This window comes from Podarcis vaucheri (genome assembly GCF_965113315.1).
Source record: "Podarcis vaucheri genome assembly, chromosome: 2".
NCBI classification, from domain to species: Eukaryota; Metazoa; Chordata; class Lepidosauria; order Squamata; family Lacertidae; genus Podarcis; species Podarcis vaucheri.
The window spans coordinates 52,533,235-52,555,718 of record NC_138760.1 but is presented as its reverse complement, the minus strand read 5'-3'; the positions used below and the strand labels follow the sequence as shown (position 1 = coordinate 52,555,718).

At 44.3% G+C, this 22,484-nt stretch overlaps 1 protein-coding gene across 19 annotated transcripts in view; it reads right to left on the bottom strand.

Moving 5' to 3' along the window:
* Positions 1-22,484, bottom strand: part of TENM2 (teneurin transmembrane protein 2) — a 750,319-nt gene that overhangs the window by 191,478 nt on the left and 536,357 nt on the right. For all 19 annotated transcript variants that reach the window (XM_082214667.1, XM_082214655.1, XM_082214668.1 and 16 more), the window contains one exon: positions 5,818-6,056. In XM_082214667.1, coding sequence (XP_082070793.1) covers positions 5,818-6,056 — 239 coding nt within the window. The remainder of the gene's footprint in view (positions 1-5,817; positions 6,057-22,484) is intronic.

The following is a 22,484-nucleotide window of genomic DNA, read 5'->3' as shown; positions in this document are numbered from 1 at the left end:
TCCATTGAACCTCTTTGGGGGTGCATAAACATGCATGTGTAATAAATATCATATGGAACATAATACATTCCACATACTTTACCATGCACATTATATTTGTACTTTTGTAGTAACTGACTTTACATGTTACCAATATTGGAATAGAAACATAGGTTTTTAATGAAATAATTAATAATAATACTTCTACAAGAAACATGGTCAACTAGAGATATTAAAATTAATGGATTCACCTCCTATACGAAACCCGCTTTGAAAACAAACACGAAGGGCCGGCCGAAAGCAGGGTTCTGTTGTATGATCAAAGACAACTTAGGGTTTGAGATCAAGCAGCTAGAAAAATGCTTTCCACTTGCACAAGCTCTACTTTTAACACAAAAAGACGATACCTTGCTACTTGTAAACGTCTACATCCCCCCAACCAAAAACAACAGCAGCAGTGAAAATTGGTCACAGCTAACCTTCTATATAGAAAATTTGACCGATAAATACCCAAATGCTTCACTGATAATAGCAGGTGATTTTAATGCTAGAGTGGGAACCAACAATGAACAACTATGTAGCAAATTAAATTGGAATACTGATAATGATATCGCACATGCCCTGAAAATAGGACGTTTCTCCAGAGATAGGGTTGTAAACAACGAAGGCTTACGCCTACTTGAATTATGTAACAACTTCAATTTGCAGATTGTGAACGGCTCAACAGAAGGCGATAGAAGCGGGGAGTTTACATACTTCTCCCCCCGAGGATGCAGTGTCATCGACTATATTCTTGCCCCTTATAATATTATAAATTCGATCATGGACCTCAAAATTGGAACGTGTACTGAAAGCGACCATCAGCCACTATCGCTGTCTATAAACTTAAAGAACGAAACCAAAATAACTAAGTACAATATCATAGAACCTTCTCAATACAAACAAATGACTCAATTAAAATGGTCTCAGGAAATGAGTGCAGCAGTGGGGCAAAAACTTACAGCCAACCTGAGAAAACAAGTATTATCCAATTTAAAGACCACTAATCCCTGCAGTGATATTCTGAAAACTTATAATGAAATCTTCCAAATGTTTGTAGAGCTTAGTACTCCACTTAAAGGTTGGATACTTAAACATAGCGCTAGCCCCTGGTTTGACGATGAATGTTTCCAGCTAAAAAGAAAACTGCGTCAAACATTTAAAAATAATCGCATTAAACTAGAGCCCTCTTATCTTGATGAAAAAAGAAAATATCATTACATTCTGGCCGAAAAGAAACAGAAATATGCAACCCAAAAATGGCTACAACTATTTGACTCAATTCAGAGTAAAAACAACAAAGCGTTCTGGAACCTAGTGTACGGAGGACTGAAAGCCGAAAATCAACTAACCCAACCACCAATTGCAGAATCCAAATGGTCCCAATACTTTACATCTGTATTTAACAATCTACACAGTGAACTTAAAGGAAATGAGACCGCTATAAATAAAATCAATAAACTCCAGGAGTGGCCAAGGGTAGAAGAAGTGGAAATTAGAGAGATAGTTAAAAATTTCAAATCGGGGAAATCGCCTGGGCCAGACGGTCTACCAATAGAATTATTTAAGACCTATATAGATTGGTGGGCAGAACCCCTAGCTCAATTGTTTACTCTCATAGACAAAGATGGGATCATACCGGAGATATGGTTAAGATCAATAATTATCCCAATCTTTAAAAATGGCGACCCAAAAGAACCAAAGAATTACAGACCGATAAGCTTACTATCAGTGATAGGGAAAATCTACGCTAAGCACCTCCTATCTAAACTCCTTATATGGATGAAAAATTTAAATTTACCAGGGAAAGAACAAATAGGTTTCTCTAAAGGTTGCTCTACATTAGACCACTGCCTTATACTTATGCATTTGGTTGAAAAATATAGATCCCAAAGGCAATCTAAGATATATGCTGCTTTTGTAGATTTTCGTGGTGCATTCGACTCAATTGACCGCCCAAAGCTGTGGAGGAAACTCGCAGAACTAAAAATTGATCAGCGCTTATTGATTCTAATACAAAATCTATATTCTTCCAATGTCTGTCAAGTCAAACTTAACACCATAGGTCATCTTTCATCAGACATCCCAATCTCGAAAGGGGTAAAACAAGGATGTATTCTTGCCCCCTTTCTATTTAACTTATTCTTATCAGACTTGCCAGATCACCTTCAAAAAATAGAATCACATGCCCCTAAACTTAATCAGAAACCAGTTCCTCTCTTATTATACGCAGACGATGCAGTCCTACTATCATTAACGAGCTTGGGTCTGAAACGTCTTATATCTTCTCTGACCCTCTACTGCGAATGTAATAAACTCTCTATAAATTACGAGAAGACAAAAATTTTGGTCTTCTCAAATGGTTGGAAACTAGAGAAATGGAAAATAAGAGGGCAAGAAATCCAACAAGTAAAAATCTATAGGTATCTGGGAATCTTATTCCAGAGCAATCTAGGGTGGGCAAGTCATCGCACAAATGCCATAAAACAGGCAAAGTGCACCTCATCAGCAGTTGCCCGTTTTTATTATCAGAAAGGTAATCAATTTATTCCTGCGGCCAATCAGATTTTTCAAAAAAAAGTGCAAGCCCAGATATTCTATGGAATCCCGCTATGGATTCAAGCATATAACAGTGATTTAAATAAGATTCACTCCAGCTTTCTGAGACGTATTCTTGGACTCCCAGCTGCGATCAAATATGAAACAATGTGTGCAGAAATAGGCATACACACAATGGAATACTGGGCCTGGTCCACCTCAATAAAGTACTGGTTACGGTGCCATTTTCGCTGCTCTCCATCAATCCTGCTCACTGATCTGCTCAAAGACTCCTATAAATCAAGATGGTATCAGTACCTCGAAAAAAAGATTGAATCTTTAGGCATCGAGCTGGAGCCCCTGTATAATTCTAATGAGCAATACATTTTCCATAATATCCTAGCTAGACTAAAGGATGTGGAGAGACAAAATATTATGGCAGCTGTAAATAAAATTTGCTCCCCCATATTCTATGATTTAAATATCTTAGATAGCAGAGTCAATTACGTCACTAAATTAATAATCCCAGCCCAACGTAGGGCTTTTATGCTGGCCCGGTTGAATGTCTTTCCCTCAGCATTTGTCTGGGGAAGATATCAAAACATCCCTAGAAACAAGAGATTCTGCAGATGCTCTATGAATGTCCCGGACACTGTAGAGCATATTCTCTTTCATTGCCCATTGTACAGTACGCTCCGTCAACGCGTGCTGTCCACTCTTTTGGGTGGTCTGGAACCCCAGCAAGGTGAATGTGCGGGATTCTGCCTATCCGACGTTGACCAAAGGGTAACGGCGGGGGTAGCCGAGTTTTTGGCTGCAGTCCTCCAAGGAGCAGGTTAACAAGGAAAACCACTGATTTTATATGTATATATATATATATATGATTGTAGCCAACTGCTGCCTTTTTATATATATTTCAAGGCTTTTACATGTTATTTTCCTTCTTACGGTTTTTATTTGCATAATGCCTAATAAAGGTTTGATTTCAGAAATAATTAAGGGGTGGCTCTTTTTTTGTTTAACCTCTAGCTAGTGTAGTATGATGCCCTGAAATACAATATTCTATTTCCATCTAATATAATAATGACACCTGTAAATTAAATATCAAATCTTGCTAAGGTCACAGCTTAGAAGCATGTTGTGGACAACTTATTTGAAAAGTTAAACTGTACATTGTATATAAATGAATTTATCTGTATCTATAAAAAGCAGAATTTAAGAAATGCTTAATGGCAATTTAACTCCCGTACTCGTCTTACTGGCAGCCAATTGAAATGTTACTCCACCATATGGAGGCTGATAAATGCTTCCCTATGGTGGCACTTCTTCACAGCTGGGGATAACATTTGCAAGCACTTTTAGCACTTAACCTGTGTGTTCTTCCAATCCTGTGTACAGATTCTCTGCCAGTATAGTTGCAGCGTGGGATGTTCAGCACTGCCATACAAGCTACTTAACTGGTGCAGCACATGGTATAAGGCAGGGCTTCCAAACACCCAGCACTGACACACAAGCATTTTAAGTAGCTTCCAGAGGGAGTGTGGCCACAGTATTAAAGGAATACCTTTTGCAAAGTAACAAACAGCATACATCTTAAATACACAACTGGAAGTAGAATTTTCAAAACAGAACAACGCAAATAATGTTAGTCACAATAACATTCAGTAGGATTCAAAATATTTTTCTATTACAGTCATACCTCGGGTTGCGAATGTGATCCGTGTGGGAGGCACATTCGCAACCCGCAGCGTTCGCAGCCTGAAGTGTCGTGTCTGTGCATGACATCATTTTGTGCTTCTGCACATGCGCGAGTGCCGAAACCCAGACGTAACCCGTTCCGGTACTTCCGGATTCGGCGCAGTCCACAACCCAAAAACGCGCAACCAGCAGCGTTCGTAACCCGAGGTATGACTGTATACTTCTATACCACTCTTCAGAAAGTCCAGTGCAGTTTCTAAGGGTTCCAAAAAGTTTTCCATCTTGACACTTACCAGGCTTACACCTGATTTTGACTGTTTTAATCCTCGCTCTCCAATGACAATGTTAATAAATGTTCACAGATGTTAAACAATGAATGAGCTTTTGTGCCAGGTAAAGAAGATGAGCAATGCAATCCTATGCATACTTACTCAGAAGTAAGTCCTACTATATGGGATTTTACTACCTAGTAAGTGTATTTAGGATTAGAGACTAATGTAGAAGAGGGATGCAGACTGCACAACTACTAGTTTGGATCCTTTTAAAGGAAATTCACTCTCCACTAACAAATGCCATTATTCATTCATATTTTTCTCCCTTTTATTTGCCACACATGTATCTTGGGCAAAATTAAAGCTTTTTTGCTTGTATTTCTATACATAACCTTCAAACTCCCAGCAAAAACACCTCTGTCAAAAGCAAAATGTATAGATATGTGGAGCTTGCTGCATGCACTCTAATTAATGGTTGCATGTTTAATAACTGGGACAGTGGCTTTTATGTAATCAAATAATGAAGTTTGTAAATTATGTAGGTTTATTTGATTGTTAGCAAACTTATGGCTGTCATTAGAATTATGGTGGAGGTGGAAAAGCCCATTCACTGCCAGATTGTCTTGATACAGTAGACTTAACATCTGAGGACACGTAAAAGATCAATACCAGGACCAGCCAATAGTACAAGGAACAAGCTGATTCAGAAACAAAGACAATACGCAATCTAACAATGCAAGAGTATGGAGCAGCTAAATCAGTGCCATAGAGCATGACACGATGGAATAAGAACAAAAGTTAAAGAGGGGCTTTATGTATGTTGACTTTCAAAGTACCAATTATTGTGCAGAGAACAAAACCTGTAAAAAAGAAATAGTGGATATACAGTATTCCAAGTCACTAGCTATTCTGCCTTCCACCACCACCAGCCTGCCCCATTCAACTCAGGATGTATAAAACTGATAGAATTAGGTTGTATAAAGAATCCAACACTTGTTGTTATCTCAAAACAATACAAACTGGGCATGCTTCAGGGTTTTACAGTGAAGTATTTCGTAGCCCAAACTATTAAAAAAGCTTGGTATATATGCTAACAAATTTAAAAAAACAACAGCCCTGCTATCTAATTAAAATTAGATTAGATTCTAAAATCACCAGTGTCTTTAAGCAATGTATTTCTCTCCCCCTACCCGCAAATAATTGAAGAAAGGGATTTTGGATGAGGGGCACGGCAGAGTGGAGTGAAGCAGTTGCATACTTCATGTGAAATTTTTTTGAAATATGGACTTACCTATGAAATAGGCCAGCAGGATGGCGAGCAAGATCGCAGCAGCAATAGCTGATAAAGCAGCACATTTCCAGCTACAGTACTTAGAGGGCTTTTTCAGCTTGAATGCATTTCTGGAAAAAGTATTTCTTGGTAGCAGTCTGGGAGGTGGTGTGTAAACTGTTCCTGAGGTCAAAGGGTATCCAGGGGAAGAACTGCTGAATAGAGGAGTTGTTCCAGAAGATGTCTTGAACAAGAAATGCCTGAAATGCAAACAAATGAATCACAGTTAACAAATATAGGACAGACGAATAACTCAGCTGTTTTGGAATACAAAGTAAAACAGTGGCACAGCCGTTCAAGTGGGTGGTCATAACTACTCCTTGTGGAGCAAAATCCATAGTTTAACTATGCACTGAGTGAAGAAGTACTTTCTGTCATCTGTCCTGAACCTTCCAACATTCAGCTTCACTGGATGTAAATGAGTTCTAGTGTTATAAAATAGGGAAATTAACTAGTCTCTATCCACTTTCTCCATATCATGAACAATTCTATATACTTCTATCATGTCTTCTCTTATTCACATTTTCTCTAAACTATAAAGACCCAAATGCTGTAGCTTTTTCTCATAGGGGAGAATCTCCATTCACTAGAACAGCCCAGTTGTTCTTTTCTGAACTATTTCTAGCTCTACAATGTCATTTTTGAGGCAAGGCGAAAAGTAGTGTACACAATTGGTTGTAATGAACAGAGTTCTGCTCAGGCCCATTTAAATTAACAAATATGGCTAGTCTAGGTTCATTAATCTGTGCAGAACATAGCTGGATCCAACCCAGGATTCCAGGTGTGGCTGCACCATAGATTTGTATTATGGCATGATGATACTGGCATTTTTATTTTCAATTCCTTACCTAATGATTCCCAGCATTGAATTTTTCACAGCTGCTGGATCTTGGGTCAGCATCTTAATTGAGTTATCTGCTATAACTCAAATGTTTCATTCCTGGCAGTAACCACCAATTCAGACCTCATCAACATATATGTGAAATTAATATTTTTGATCCCAACGTGCATCACTCTACACTTACTTACATTGAAATGTATTTGGCATTTTGCTGCTCATTCGCCCAGTTTGGAGAGATCCTTTTTGGAACTCTCTGCAATCCCTTTTTGTTTTAACCACTCTGAAACATTTGATACCACCAGAAAACCTGGCTACCTCACTGTTCTCCCCTAATTCTAATTTGTCATCCAAATATCAAACCACCTCCCAGGCCAGTCTCCTGCTACTAATGTATTAAAGATTTTTTATTTGTTGGTCTTTATGTTCTTAGTGTGGTTCTCAAATTCTTTTCTAGCATTCCTTATTGTCTACACTACGGAAGTAGCAGTACTCACAGAGAATTAGGTGATAGGAACCTTGGTGACTGTGCAATTTCCACAAAGCGTGTTCTCCCTAGCAGAGAGCACGTGTTGCGGTTGGGAACAGGCCACCCTCCAGTGACTAGGCAAATTTAGTTGAATCCCGACCATTTAAATGGTTAAACTGGGTTGCTGGGGTGTTTTGATTGTTGCCAATTCAGAGGAGGGGTCAGAGTCTATATATACAGGGGCCAGACGTTGGCACGGCCTCTTGGCCGTTTTGCATCGGATCACCCGCCCTCCCTCCCTTGTTTAAGGGGGGTATTGAAGGATTGCTTGACCTTGCTATGCCTGTCATGGGGTCGTTCGCCTTGGTGCGAGGGCCTGGTAGGAATTTTGCCATCTGGCTGATTGGCTGGTGCCATTTGGTTTTTGCCTACTGCGTAGCAAATCGTCACAACTTGTAAGGTTGGCGGTTAGGCACTGGTTAAATTGGTGCTTGGAGGGGTAAGTGCCTACCCCTCCAAATGATGCGAATGGGAATTCCGTTAAAGGAAATCCAGGGGCTTGCCATTCTTTCGTCCTTGTCCCCGGAGTCGGACTTGGGCCGTGCAAGCCCCACAGGAACATGAGGGTGAGAAGTAATGGTCTGGTGCCCAGCTTTATTTCTCACCCAATACTTGTTTCCCACGCTGGCTTCCGCTGGTATCCGGAAGGCCAGCTCTGTCCCTGAGGGCAAGGACAGATAGTCGGAACCAGTGCCTAAGCAACCACTCACATTTTTGTATTTGAATAAAGTTGTGGCCAAAATTATGCCAAAAACCTTAAACAAAAATTGATGTGTGAAGTGTGAATTATTGGGGAGCTACTGTGACTCAACACGCAAACAAAAACACCAAATAGAAGGGCAACCAGAAAACAGAATATTGTTGTGCCATTCAGGAAAAAATCCTAACATTATAACAGAAAAAATAAAACCAACAACAACAACAACAATAATAGAAGTAGTTGTGAGATATAAAGAGAGCTTCATGACTGACATATTGTCATTTCACCTTAAGATACCTAAATAAATTTGTATGCAAAGCCGGTAGAAATGATTCTAAATAAGCCTTTGCCAAGGCAACAGTTTCCTGGGCACATTGACTGATTCTAGGAAGAGCCAGAGTTCAGTAATAGACAACGTCCCAAGTTCAATTCCAGCTAAAAGCAGAGGATAGCAGTTATGTGAATAGCCTCTGCCTGAGGCCCCAGAGACCTGTTGTCACTCACAGGAGACAATACTGAGCGGGGTGGACAATTAGGCTGCCCTGGAATAAGACAGACTCCTAAGTTCCTATGAATGAAGGCCACAGTCACTTCATTTTTAAAAATATCCCCACCCACATTTTAAAAAGCTGTATATACCGTATTTTTCGTTCCATAAAACACACTTCCCCCCTCTTAAAATCTAAGGGGAAATGTCTGTGCGCCTTATGGAGCGAATGTGTGGTCCCTGGGGCTGCGGGGGGGGGGGGCTGGGCTTCCCCCGCCAGCCCCGACCTGCTCTTTGGGGCTGGTGGAGTGGGAAAGTACTTCCCCAACCTGCTTTTTGGGGCTGGGGGAAACTCGGGCTTCCCCCACCAGCCCTGCCAAGCTCCTGAGCAGCTCTGGGGTAGCCCGCGAAGCCTCTGCAGCGGGGGGGCCTTCATCCCGCTGCCCTGGAGAGTCTTCGCGTGCCTATCCCTGGCTTTTGCGGGAGGTGGGGGAAGGGACAGAGCGAGGCTCTCTCACTTCCCCCACCTCCCATAAAAGCCCCCAAGAGCAGCATTTTTTTCCTTGAATTCTCTCCCCCCCCCCAAAAAAAAGTAGGTGCACCCTATGGTCAGGTTCGCCTTATGGAGCGAGAAATACAGTAGTCCACATAATTGAGCTTGCATCACTCTTAAACCTAGCTGACTTTGCATAGCATGTTATTAGGGGATGATTAGCTGCTTGTGCTTAAAATGGTGCCCCTTCAGAGTTTGTGCGGCCCCACAAACCTCTGTGTGTGACAGAGCTCCTCAGACATGTCTGCTCTAGTCACTGTTAGAGTCCGACAGTGGCTGTTTGCGGAAACGCCTCCAACAAAGAAGTTCCTTAACGGAAACACGTCTCCTGGACTCACGACGTGACAGCTTCCGACGAAGCATGGGTCTCCCTGCAATTGCTTCTGACACCTCCCCACTATTTTCACTGGACGTGTCTCTCACCCCTTTCTCCCCCCTGCTTCCTGCCTGCGCTGCTGCATCTCTCTCAGTATCCCTGAGATCCTCCTCCAGAGACCCCGCGCTCCCCCTGCTGGTCCCTGCTTTGGCTGTTGAGTCTCTCCCAGTCTCTGGGAGCCCTATCACCTCCTTTCCCTCTGAGGTCAGTTCCCTGACATCCACCTCCCCTCCAGGGCCCCCTTCCCCCCCTCCCCCTCCCTCTCCTCTGGGCGGTGAGGAGCTGAAACCCCGAAACGAATCCTCTTCATCTTCCGACGTCTCGAACATCTCCCTCCATCGGTCTTTGTTCCGACTCGCTGAATCCTCCTCCACCTCGGAATCAGAGAACCCCTCCAACTCCTCTTCTTCGTCTGTGGTGGCGAAGTATTCCCTCCGGAACCTCGCCACTGGCTGGGGTTTTCGAGGGAATCTCTGATGAAAAGTTTCAATTAGAACCTCGTCATCTACATCCTCTGCTCTGACCCAGGTGTTTTCCGACTCCGGTTCCCCTTCCCACATTACCAAATACTCTACTTGCTCTCCTTTCCACCTGGAATCTAGGATCTCCGCTGCATGGTAGCTGTGTTCTTTTTCCTCCATCGCTGGTCCCCTATTGACCCTCCCCTCTCTGTCCCCTATATACGGTGACAGCAACGATCTGTGGAACACTGGGTGCAACTTCATGTGGTTCGGTAACCGGAGTCTGAAAGCCACTGGGTTGACCTGTTGCGTGACTTCAAATGGGCCCAGTCTTTTGGGTCTTAACTTCTTACAACCTCCTTTAAATGGTAACCCTTGGGTGGACAGCCACACCTGGTCTCCCACCCTAAGGCTTTCCCCTTCCCTTCTGGTTTTGTCTGCCTGCCTCTTATATTCCTCCTTCGCCCGGTTTAAATTAAGTTGGAGTTGGCGATGGATCGCTTCCATTTCTTCAACGAACTGTTCTGCTGCTGGAACGCTCCAGTTCTCCCCCTCCCCCCCTGGGAAGGCTCGGGGATGACACCCGTGATTGGCCAAAAAAGGGCTCATTCCCGTGGACACGTTCTCTGCATTGTTGTAAGCAAATTCTGCCAACGCCAGCTTCTCCACCCAATCATTCTCTCTGTCATTAACATAACACCTCAAATATTGCTGGAGGACACCATTAGCTCTTTCCGCCTGCCCGTTGGTTTCTGGATGACGGGCAGTAGAGAAATTAACCTCTACATGCAGTAAGCTCATGAGCTTCCTCCAGAACCTGGAAGTAAATTGTTTCCCTCGGTCCGAAACCACCCTCAAGGGGGCGCCATGCAACCTAAACACATTTTCCACAAACAATTTGGCGGTTTCTTCTGCTGTGACCGCATGTGAGCAGGCTATAAAGTGTGCCATCTTGGTTAACAGATCTACCACCACCATAATGGCTGTTTTCCCTTTGGACCTGGGCAAATCAGTCATAAAATCTATTGCCACTGCCTCCCACGGTCTTTCCGGCGTGGGTAGTGGTTCTAATAAACCTGCCGGTGCCCGCCTCTCCCCCTTGGCTCGTTGGCAACGGTCACACCCTCTCACATATTCACGCACATCTTCCCTGACCTTGGGCCACCAGAATTCCCTGGTAACCAGCCACATGGTTTTGTGTTGCCCAAAATGCCCTGCTGTGGGGTTATCGTGCAGTTGCTTGAGTACCTTTTCCCTCAATTCCCCTTCAGGTATGTATAACGCTCCCTTGTAGTACAACGCCCCATTTCTCTCCTCAAAACCCCCGGGTTTGTCTCCCTCCCTCCTAAGACTCCTGAGTTTGTCCTGGGCGTATACATCCTGCCCCGTTCCCTCTACCAGTTCCCTTTGCCCCACCAATGCCGCCCCACACACCCAGCGGTCCTCGGGAATGACATGGGTCTCTTCGGGTACACCCTCTCCCTCCAAATATTCAGGTTTGCGTGAGAGAGCGTCCGCCCTAACGTTCTCCGGGCCTGGTACGTAACAAATCTCAAAGTTAAATTTGGAGAACTCCTGGGCCCATCTCAACTGCCGTTGGTTGAGCACTCGCGCAGTTCTCCAATACTCTAGATTCTTATGGTCCGTGCACACTTGCACCTTCTGTTGTGCACCAATTAGTAGGTGCCTCCATCTCCGGAAGGCCTCATAAATTGCAAGAAGTTCCCGGTCGTACACCGTGTAGTTCCTCTCAGACTTGTTCAGCTTCCGCGAAAAGAAGGCACACGGTCGCCACTCCGACCCCTCCTTCCCCGGCTGCAGAAGAAGCACCGCCCCTATGGCTCGGTCCGACGCGTCTGTTTCGACCCTCAGCTTTTTTTGTAAATCCACATGTAGAAGTTGTTCGCCAGAGGCGAAGGCCCTTTTCAGTTCCTCAAACGCTCGCTCCGCCTCCCCCGTCCAAACAAACTTCTTTTTGCTGCTGAGACAGTCCGTGATGGGCGCCGTCAGGTGGGCGAAGTTGCGGATGAACTTACGATAAAAGTTTCCAAACCCTAGGAACCTCTGCACATCCTTCTTGGTCTTGGGTGTTTTCCATTCCAGCACCGCTTGAACCTTGCCGGGGTCCATGGCCAACCCTTTGTCTGACAAGCGGTACCCCAGGAATTCCACCTCCTTGGTATGAAACTGACACTTCTCCAGTTTCACCCACAGTCGGTTGGCTTGCAGCCTGCTCAACACTTCTCTGACGTCTCTCACATGTTGCTCCTCATTCTCCGAATACACCAACACGTCATCTAAGAAGGCCACGCAATTCTTGTAGAGCAAAGGCCCCAGTACGTGGTTCATGAAAGCTTGAAAACACGCGGAGCCTGTTTGTAATCCAAAAGGCATAACTAAGTATTCAAATGCCCCCAAAGGGGTGAACATGGTGGTCTTCCATTCATCCCCTTTCCTTATACGTATCAGGTTGTACGCCCCCCTTAGGTCCAGCTTTGTAAAAATCTTTCCCTTCCGCACCCTGGTCAAAATATCATCAATCCTGGGCATAGGAAAAGCCGCCGGCTCTGTCACTGCATTTAAGGCCCGAAAGTCACATACCAGCCTCGGCTTGTCCGTGTTTTTTTTGTCCACAAAAAACACTGGGCTACCCCCCGCTGCCTTGGACTCTCTGATGAAGCCCCTCTTCAGGTTCTTGTCAATGAACGCTCGCAACTCCTGCATTTCCCTGTCTGACATGGCATACAACTTGCCTACAGGAAGCTGTGCTCCAGGGAGTAAATTGATCTGGCAATCAAAGGGTCTATGCGGAGGTAGTTGGTCAGCTTCCTTCTCGCTGAACACGTCGCTGAGATCAGCATACTGTGGTGGCACCTTCCCCTTCTCCACTACTTCAGTCCCTGCCAGGGTGGCTTGGGCCCCTGCTGACCCCTTTTCCCCCCTGCAGTGTTCTAAGCAATGTGCGGAACCGAAGGAAACCACTCTTTGATGCCAGCCCACCAGCGGATCATGTAGGGCTAGCCAGCTCATTCCCAAAATAATGGGAGCACCTCCCAAGGTGGCCACATTAAACGCTATCAGTTCTGTGTGCCTTGCCACCCTCATTATCATTGGGATGGTCTGCAAGCTGACTCCTCCTCCCAACAGTTCCCTGCCATCGATCGTGGTCACCTGCAGGGGGTTGCTTAAAGGGATAGTCTGTATCTGGTGTTCAGCAGCAAACTCCTTGCTCATAAAATTGCAGGAGCTGCCTGAGTCCAACAGTGCCTTTATTTTTAGGGGGTGTCCATTTTGCAGCTCTAGCGACACTTCAATCACTAGAGCCGGTCGAGGAGCTTCTGGCACTGGCACTTGGGGAAGGGGCACTTTCACTGCTCTTTGGCCTGGCTGCAGTGCCCTGATGGCAACCAGGCGTTGGCTTTTACCTGCTCCGTTTCTCCCTGCTCTTCCCCCTCAACAGTTCCCACCATCCCTTGCCATTCCTTCCTCTGGGGGCAGACTCTGGCAAAGTGGCCTGGCTGTTGGCAGAGATAGCATTTCCGGGCTCCCTTTCCCTCCTTCTTCGCCCCCTCACTGGGCTTTGAAACTGCGCGCGCGCGGGCTGTTCCGATTTCCATCGGCTCTGCCGGCGGGAAAGCTGGCTCAGGAATGTCTGGAATGCGTAACTCCTTCCAACGTTCCCCTCTCCCTTCCCGCCTCTCCAAGGCTCTTGCCTCCTGGCGCGCTCCAATGGTCAGCGCAGATTTGGTCAGCTGATCCATAGACACCGCCCTGGGGATCCTGGCCAGCTCGTCTTTCACAGCTGAAGAAAGACCTTCTTCAAATAGCATCTGAATGGGTGCTGCCGATAAATCCCACCCCAATCTGTGAATCAGCATGGTAAATTCAGTCCAGTACTCACGGACAGATCTGCTTCCCTGCTTGCAAGCCATTAACTGTCTGCGCACCGCCCCTTCCTCAACGTCGCTGGAAAACATGATATCCATTGCACGAAAAAATTTCATAGTGTCCTTTAGGATATCGTTGTGCGTTGCCATCAGGGGTCGAACCCAGTCTCGCGCGCCCTTCTCAAGATGCCCAATTACAAAAGCAACTCGAGATTCCTCATCAGGGAACTCATCAAACTGGACATTCAGGGCATATTGCATTTCAGTCCTAAAGGCATGGTAATCCTTGGGGTCCCCCCCAAACTTCTGCACCAATCCTGGTACCTTTCTGGGGAACTGAGTGGTTCTCCCCTTCTTGTCTGCATCTTGAGCCCTCCTCTCCTCGAGCCTCGCCGTCTGCAGCGCCAGTTGGACCTCCAATGCTCGGCATCTTTCTTCCAAGCTTGGATCAGCTCCTCCCCCTGCTCCGGCTGGGTCGCTCATGATGCTTTCTCCTGCACAGGCAGCGTACAGAGACTGTCGGACTGCTATTAGGGGATGATTAGCTGCTTGTGCTTAAAATGGTGCCCCTTCAGAGTTTGTGCGGCCCCACAAACCTCTGTGTGTGACAGAGCTCCTCAGACATGTCTGCTCTAGTCACTGTTAGAGTCCGACAGTGGCTGTTTGCGGAAACGCCTCCAACAAAGAAGTTCCTTAACGGAAACACGTCTCCTGGACTCACGACGTGACAGCTTCCGACGAAGCATGGGTCTCCCTGCAATTGCTTCTGACACCTCCCCACTATTTTCACTGGACGTGTCTCTCACCCCTTTCTCCCCCCTGCTTCCTGCCTGCGCTGCTGCATCTCTCTCAGTATCCCTGAGATCCTCCTCCAGAGACCCCGCGCTCCCCCTGCTGGTCCCTGCTTTGGCTGTTGAGTCTCTCCCAGTCTCTGGGAGCCCTATCACCTCCTTTCCCTCTGAGGTCAGTTCCCTGACACATGTATTCAAACTAAACACAGTAACAGAACTGATGATTGGTTGATACAGGTTTAAGAACATGTATTTATTAATTATTGGAATTAAATTAAATACAGTAACACAGCTGTTGATCTAGGTGATACTGATGTGAAAGAAACACTCTTGATATACTAATTAGAACTGACACTTAAAAGAAAATTGTTTCACACATGATTTTCAAGCATTACCCAGGGGTTGCTGTCAGCATTAGATGCCAGTAAAAGTTGCAGTTATCCTAAAATAGATATTAATAGCCCTGGAGTTTCAACTAGTAACTATTTGATTAAGATTTGCTTTACTTATTGCTATACTGGGAGGGCAGAGGAAGTGAGGAAACATAATGCTGTAAGATCCATTAGATGATGTGTAGGATTCATAAATGCAATTAGGCTATATAATTTCTTCTTAATGTAGATGCCTCAACCCTATTTTAATGACAGCCCTGCTATTAGGTATGGTAACATATCTTGCTTCCGGGCCAAATTTGAGGATACTGTGCTGTCTATTATATCTTGCGTGTATGTGTGGATTTCCTAGGTTAAATAAAAACTGTCTCTGCATTATTTCCACTATTTACCCATCATTCATGGGAACAGGCATACCTGTTGAAGCCACAACAGATGCAAAGCACATGTTCATATTTTCTGACTGTATTCTTAAAATGTTTTAACCTGTTCTGGGAGTCATTTTGGTTGATCACGTTACATAGTTCAATTGTACTGGAATTTCTAGGGAAATTAGATTTGACTTACAGATACCAAAAGCTCTACCGTTTAACAAATGAATGTGCACTCTCTCTACATGCATGCACGATACTACATAACTTTCATGCAAGGGATACCTTCCACAGAAGGCTATTCACATATAAAACCCCTTAGGAAGAAACAGGAGTCACGCAGAAATGGTGCTTTGCTCCATAAGACGAGAAGTTGGTTCACACATTCAACTACAGCTCATCAGCTGTACTATAATCAAGTAATGTCCACACATGTGGGAACCAGCTAGAGCCTAAAAACAAGGAAGGATCTGAATGTACAAGGAGAAAAAGAAAAGAATAGAAAAAGGCAAATATTTTCATATTGTTTATGAACATTACCAGTCCTTGGAACAACGATATCTGTTCTTTGTTTCCTGAGCACTGAGATTAATCCATTCCTTTTCTTAAAAAAATCAGTGTCTGTGGCATATGATACTTAGCACTACAGATAGAAAGGCTGGTTATGGAGGATGTCAGATTAGAAGTCATAATGAAAGACAGGAAAGAAGAGAATCTGTGTAATAGCACATTGGAAAAGAATACTAAGCATGAGTCATGTCTAGAAAGTGAGGAGTGCACACGGGGAGCTAGCAGAACTCTTTGTGCTCCTGAAGCTGTAATTTTCTAGGACAGCAGCTTTTTCTTTGTGGAAGGGAGATTGCAATGATATCTTAAGTATCTCACCAAAAATATAGTTAACAGCTTATTAATCACGCTTCCATCTGTAACAGTCTCTCTAGAAATAAGCAGCAACATACAGCCATTTGCAAGTGGGTTAGAAAATAAATATAAGTTTAGAGGAGAATAGTCATAATCAGAACAAAAGGCTAAAGAGCACAACCTTCTTAGGATTACATTGAGGGTTAGGAATGGAAGCACAGCTACTATTCTTTTAGAATCGTATTGACAGACTCTGATTTCAATAAAGATAAAACCTTTTAAATACACTCCTATTTCTACCATACTGGTATTGCTTTGCTTCTCCTCGCCGGCAGGAGCTTCATAGCACTGAGCTGATGCCTGATACAAAATGCTGACTCCTGGGATAACCATGGTGTGCCATTCATGAACCCATCATGTGAAGTGTGCCTTCCCTCTCTATCTTCCTCAGTCTGTCATCCCCCCCCCCTTTACCAACTCCCAGGTGGGAGTGGGAAGAAGGCAAATTAAACATCACTTCCAACTTTAGCAGGACTGTCATCTCTCCTAGGTAAAGGTACCCCTGCCCGTAAGGGCCGGTCGTGACTGACTCTAGGGTTGCGCGCTCATCTCGCTCAAGAGGCCGGGAGCCGGCGCTGTCCAAAGACACTTCCGGGTCACGTTTCCTACAATGCCTCTATTAGCAAATGCCCAGTAGGAGAGATCCTGATGACTTTTTTATTGTGATTTTACTCCTGCACTAGGGGTAGCCAACATGGTGCCCTCCATATGTTGTTGGACTATAACTCCTATGATCCTCAGCCAATGAGGCCAAGGAACAGAGATGATGGGAGTAATAGTCCAACAACATCTGTAAAGCACCACTTTGGTTACCCCTGTCCTACACTGTATTTTAAGAGCTTCCCTTAAGAAGATGAAAAGTCAATAGGGGGTGGACAGATGAGCAAGGTTACCAAGAAGTCCAAAGAAGAAAACTGTAGTCAGAAATCACAAGACCCTCTGATAAAGGAGATGATCAAACTACCTCAGGTGAGCAGTTCATTATACACAGTGGGATTTTAAAACAACTTTCAAACCTGGATGTCTCTTTTGCCTTTGAAAGATGACCATCTGTCAAGGATAGTTGTGATTCCTGCATGGCAGGGAGTTGGACTAGATGACCCTTGGGGTCCCTTCCAATTCTACAATTCTGTGATAAGGGCCTGGTTTGCTCAACACAATAAGCCAAACTATGGCTCACCAGGAATGTGGCAACATGTGGGCTTTTGGAGAGCAGATTGCAAGCACTTTGCTCCTCCTGAGTCCTTTTTTCTTCTATGCCATACTGAGTTGAGTTGAGCTGAGCATACTGAGTTGAGCTGAGCTTGCCGTTATGCTCTCTCCTTGTGAACCCCAAGAACAAACCTTAACCACAGCTTGGGGTTAGTGAGGAAAAGAGCCTAAACCACAAGCTGGGGTTTAGCTCAGTGTGGCAAGGGAGGAAAAAGAACCAGGGGGAACAAAGTATTTATGAGCATCTCCCCAGAAGCTCATATCAATAAGGTGCTACTGGAAGGAATTTTTTTCTTTTTTTGTTTTGTTTTGTTTCGACTATGGCAGACCAACATGGCTACTTACCTGTAACTAGAAGTTTGTGCAGGTCCTGCTAAGTCATAGCATGGATGAGGGTGTCAAGTGAGCCAAGTCAGCAAGGAACAAACTAAACTTCCAAAACAAAAGCACAGTGCCTGGGTAGAAACACTGGTCTCCTTGAAGACATCAATATCAAATCTGAATTAAAAAATGCTACTAATGCTACATCTTTATTGATCTATGCAATATTCAGATTAAATGGCACAACAGGAGCGGAAGTTAACCTAGAACAAGGTCCTAGAAAATGGGACACACATTCTAAGTCCTTATGACCAAATAAAAAATGTCTATTTAGGGCATTGTCACAGACAGACAGGCACCAAGTGAAAATGATACACTAGCTGCCCAAGTGCACATGGATGTAGGTAACAAAAAGTGCACATCTTCATGGGTAAAGATTACACACATGCCTATCTTACACGTGTGTGTGTGTGTGTGTGTGTGTGTACTGGGAATACACTACTGGCAATAGATTCCCAACATATATTTACATTATAAAATATATGATCCTAACTCATAATGCTGTATGCTCTTCCTCCAAGGAAAATGTAAGAAAAATGTCATGTGTGAAGCAGCTTGGATTCAGTAATTAAAGAATGAAACAGAGGATTAGAATTCTATTTCAAGTGTATGTCTCCAGATAGATAAGCATATGCACAGATAAGCTGTAAGTACAAACATATGGAGAGGCATCTCCTTTGTCCACACAAGCATATGCCCATGGTCACAGATAGGCACAACTTGCTGTTTCAGTATGTTTGCTGGCCTGCAGCATATAATCAATATTCAAGTAACTGTTCATGGTTTGGTAGCCAAGGAAATGCCATTAGGTAGGGAAACAATGATTTAGAATCAACACATATATATTGTGGCACTTAATACCTACTCAAGCACATTCTGAAGCCTTTCAGGAGCAAACATGTTTCTAGCACAGCTTTATCAAAAACGTGGCACACCAGTCTTCCAACGGTTAATGTTTTTTAAAAAAATGCTAGTTCCTTAGGCCACAGAGGCAAAGCTTTTAAAAAAAAATAAACATAAAAAAATGCAAGTGTTAAGTCAGGCTGTCAAGCGCGGTGCCTTAAGTTCCAGAATAGCTTGTCACTGCCATCTTGGTACTCTTAACACAGACACATTTGGACACGCAGAAACACAGTGCTTGAAAGTTGCCTGACAGGAAAGTAGCATGTTAGACTAAAAGGCAGGTGCCAGTTTTTAGGCAACTCGTTCTGTCAAAGCATTAAGTTGAGCCTAAAGGGACATATGTGTGCTGAGAAAATATCTTAAATCAGGTAGAGGAACAATAGAATTGCTGCTGTAGCATCACATGTCTAAATAAGTGGTAACACCTTGCGGGGAACTAGTTCATTTTCTACAGCTGAGATGCTATTTTCCTTGTAAAAGGGAAATGCTGATACTTGCACTCCTGTGTCACTTCATAGGTCTATAGGGGAATGGCCTTCACCTAGTCAGAGATCAAAAAGTTTGATTTTGCCTCAAGGAAGGCACATGCACATTGCCACATTGTGGGGTTTGAGAAATCAATGAAGACAGACACTTGCTTTTCCAATTGATAACACAACATAACACATGCTCGTCTTTTTATTATTATATCTATTTATACCTCGCCTTTTCTCTGACATGGATTCAAGACAGCTTACATATAAAAATAGAAAGAGCTAAAAACATGGGGGGGGGAGAAACAATTAAACATTGATATCTATCTATCTATCTATCATCTATATATATATCAGTGCTTTCCAAACTTTTCATGTTGGTGACATACTTTTTAGACATGCATCATTTCACGACACAATAATTCAGTTTTACTAGCACACCGGAGGCGCTCTTCAGCAGTGGAATGTGCCTGTAAGCCGCCCGGGGCGGGTGTATGTGTGCCCCCAACCCCCCTGCAGCTGGGGCAACAACAGCCCCAAGCAGCATTGCTCCTCGTGCCACCATCCCCGGATCTGAGCTGTGCAAGGCTGCTCGGGCAGAATGGTGTGGGGACGCAACAGCCATGCACCCCAATCGAAAGGCACATGGTTGCTACATCCCCACACTGCCCTCTCAGAGCAGCCTTGCAAGGCTTGGCTCTGGAGAGGGCAGCGCGAGAAGGGCGTAAGCACTCACCCCTCAACCCCAGCCTGGGATCACATGGCTGCCACATCCCTAGCAGCCTTGAAACTTGGATTGCAGCCTCAGTGCCTGCTTTTGTGCTGATAAAGCACAGTTGTGTGTTTCGTGTTGTTTTACTTGCTGCAAACCTGGAAATCAGTTCTCCTTATTCTCCTTCTCTTTCTTTCTATCTATCTATCTATCTATCTATCTATCTATCTATCTATCTATCTGGTGAGGTGCTCCAAGGCTTAAACTAGAGATTGTCCCATTGCCTAGAGAGGCCCAGGACTCCTTGAGAGACTTGGGGGGGGGGTATTTAAATACTAGACTATTCTGTTCTAGCCACCCTGGAGAGGGGAAAAAATGGCTTTGGAATCTTCCAGGAGTAGTATTATTGATGGAGCTTGGTGCATTTGGAGGAAAGGTGAGTAAATAACTGCAAAAAAAGAGGATGATTTGTTGCTGCTTTTCAGAGACTAGAGTAGGGGGAATTGGACTTCAAGCAAAGATGCAGATCAGGAATCCCATTTTTTGCAACCATCAAGTTCAGCCTGGGAGCAAGACATTTGCAAAAAAAAAAAAAAAGCATTAAAAGGGTTCAGAACTGTCAGATCTTTAAATCCACCCCCTGTAGGTGTTTGCTTTTAAATGGTGGTGTTGACCTGCAGGAATCAAGCCCACTAGAGCTGCCATGGTGATCAGCACAGATCACCTGCCTATTTGCTGTGCACAGAAATGTGTGCAGGGCAAGGCTGTGATGCTGAATAAACGGGCTCTCCTGAATAAACAGACTCTCTGGGCAGGGGCGCCTGTACACCCCTGGCACTGGCCCCTCCTCATGCGCCAGAACCCACCCAGCACGCACAGACCCCTGACAGGCCACAGCCGAAGGAGGCGCAGCAAGTGGAGCATGCGCTGTGGTGCAGCTGGTGGGGACAGGCAGGCTGGGCAGAAAAGGAGTGTGCTGCCCCACAACCCAAGAGGCTTCAGTCGCTTCAGTGGAGGGAGAATTCGCCTCAGGTAGAAAGACTGGAAATCAGCTGCTCGATCCAGCGTGACACAACACACTTCCACACTGCAGCCGACACACTAATGTGTTCCGACACACAGTTTGGAAATCTCTAATCTATATGATACAGATGGTTACAATAAAAACAGCCTGGCACCAGCCCTTCAATAAAAGAAGTCCAAAAGTGTGTTGGAACAAGAAAGCCTTCACCTAATGGTAGAAGGATAGTTTCTGTAGGAAGAGAGTTCCTAAGTCTGGGAGCAGCCACCAAGAAGGCCCTCTCCCACTTCCCTAGCAAGTGTGCCTACGAGGGTGACAGGACCAAGAGAAGGGTATTGCTTGGTTCATGTGTGCACTAACATAAATAGGAATATAATGGTCTAAGGACCACAGATGCAGCAACTAACAGTCAACAGTGAGGAAGTACACCACAAAGCTAGCTACTGTTTTATGCTTGCTGTACTATGAATCAAGCTGTCATTTACCTATATACAATTGCCTACTTGACAGTTCTAGGGTATATTTAAGATCATGTTAATCTTGTGCCCAGAATTAACCTTTTAGAAAGAACCTAGATGTGATCTTCCTTACAGCACACTTTCTGCTCCTGTAGTGTGATGAAACAGAATGTGGTGAAAGCACTGGATTACTGTCAGATATGTACATATGGATGAGTATTATATAAAATGAACTGTCCTGAGAAGTATTTTGGGAGAGAATGCATTGAGCCAGCAGGCATGCATGTGTACCTACACTGAGTAGAAGAAGAACTTTCCCACTGTGTGTTGCAGGCACAAAAATAACATTAAGCTCCAGGCAATTCTCTTTGAGCTTCTACATCTGAAGGAGGAAGATTATTTTTTAAAATGAGCTGTCAGACGCCTTCTGACCTCACAGGGCTTCTTGCCGATAGTTATAATGTCCCAGCATGCCACGCATTTGTTATTAACAGTATCAATAAAGCTAATATCACGTTGCCCTTCAGTGGAGGGTTGTGGGGTTTGTTTTGTTTGTTTTGTTTGAATGAGGCGAATATGAAAGCTACTCATGTTAATTAATGAGTTAAGCCTCATAACCTCCCCCGAGAGAAGGGCAGACTCTCAAGCTTGTTTAAATCTCCAGAAGGACATGCCTTTTCTGATTGTCAAAATAATAATAATAATATCACAATAAATAAGACATTCCACCTCTAAAATATTATTACATTTTAAAGCTTGTCATTAAGGGCCATCACCAGCCAGTTAATCCAGAAATAATATGATTGCCACCACCTACTCCTCAAAAAACAGGGTTCGTAGACTCAGAATCAGAGTGCAAGCAAAAAACACATGTACGCAAAATATTTCTATCCTGCTTTCAACAGAAAACTAAGTATTCAGGTATTAATCCACTGCTGCAGAAAGTAATTCAAGGGAAAGTGGAGACATACTGGCAAGCCTCATCCCCTCCAGTATGATATAAGACTATAAGAAGAGCCTGCCAGGGGCCCATCTAGTCCCATATCCTGATCTCACAGAGGCAAACCAGATGCTTATGGGAAGCCCACAAACAGCATTTGAGCACAACAGCATTCTCTCCAGTGGTTTTCAGGAACTAGTATTTAGAAGGACACCATCTCCA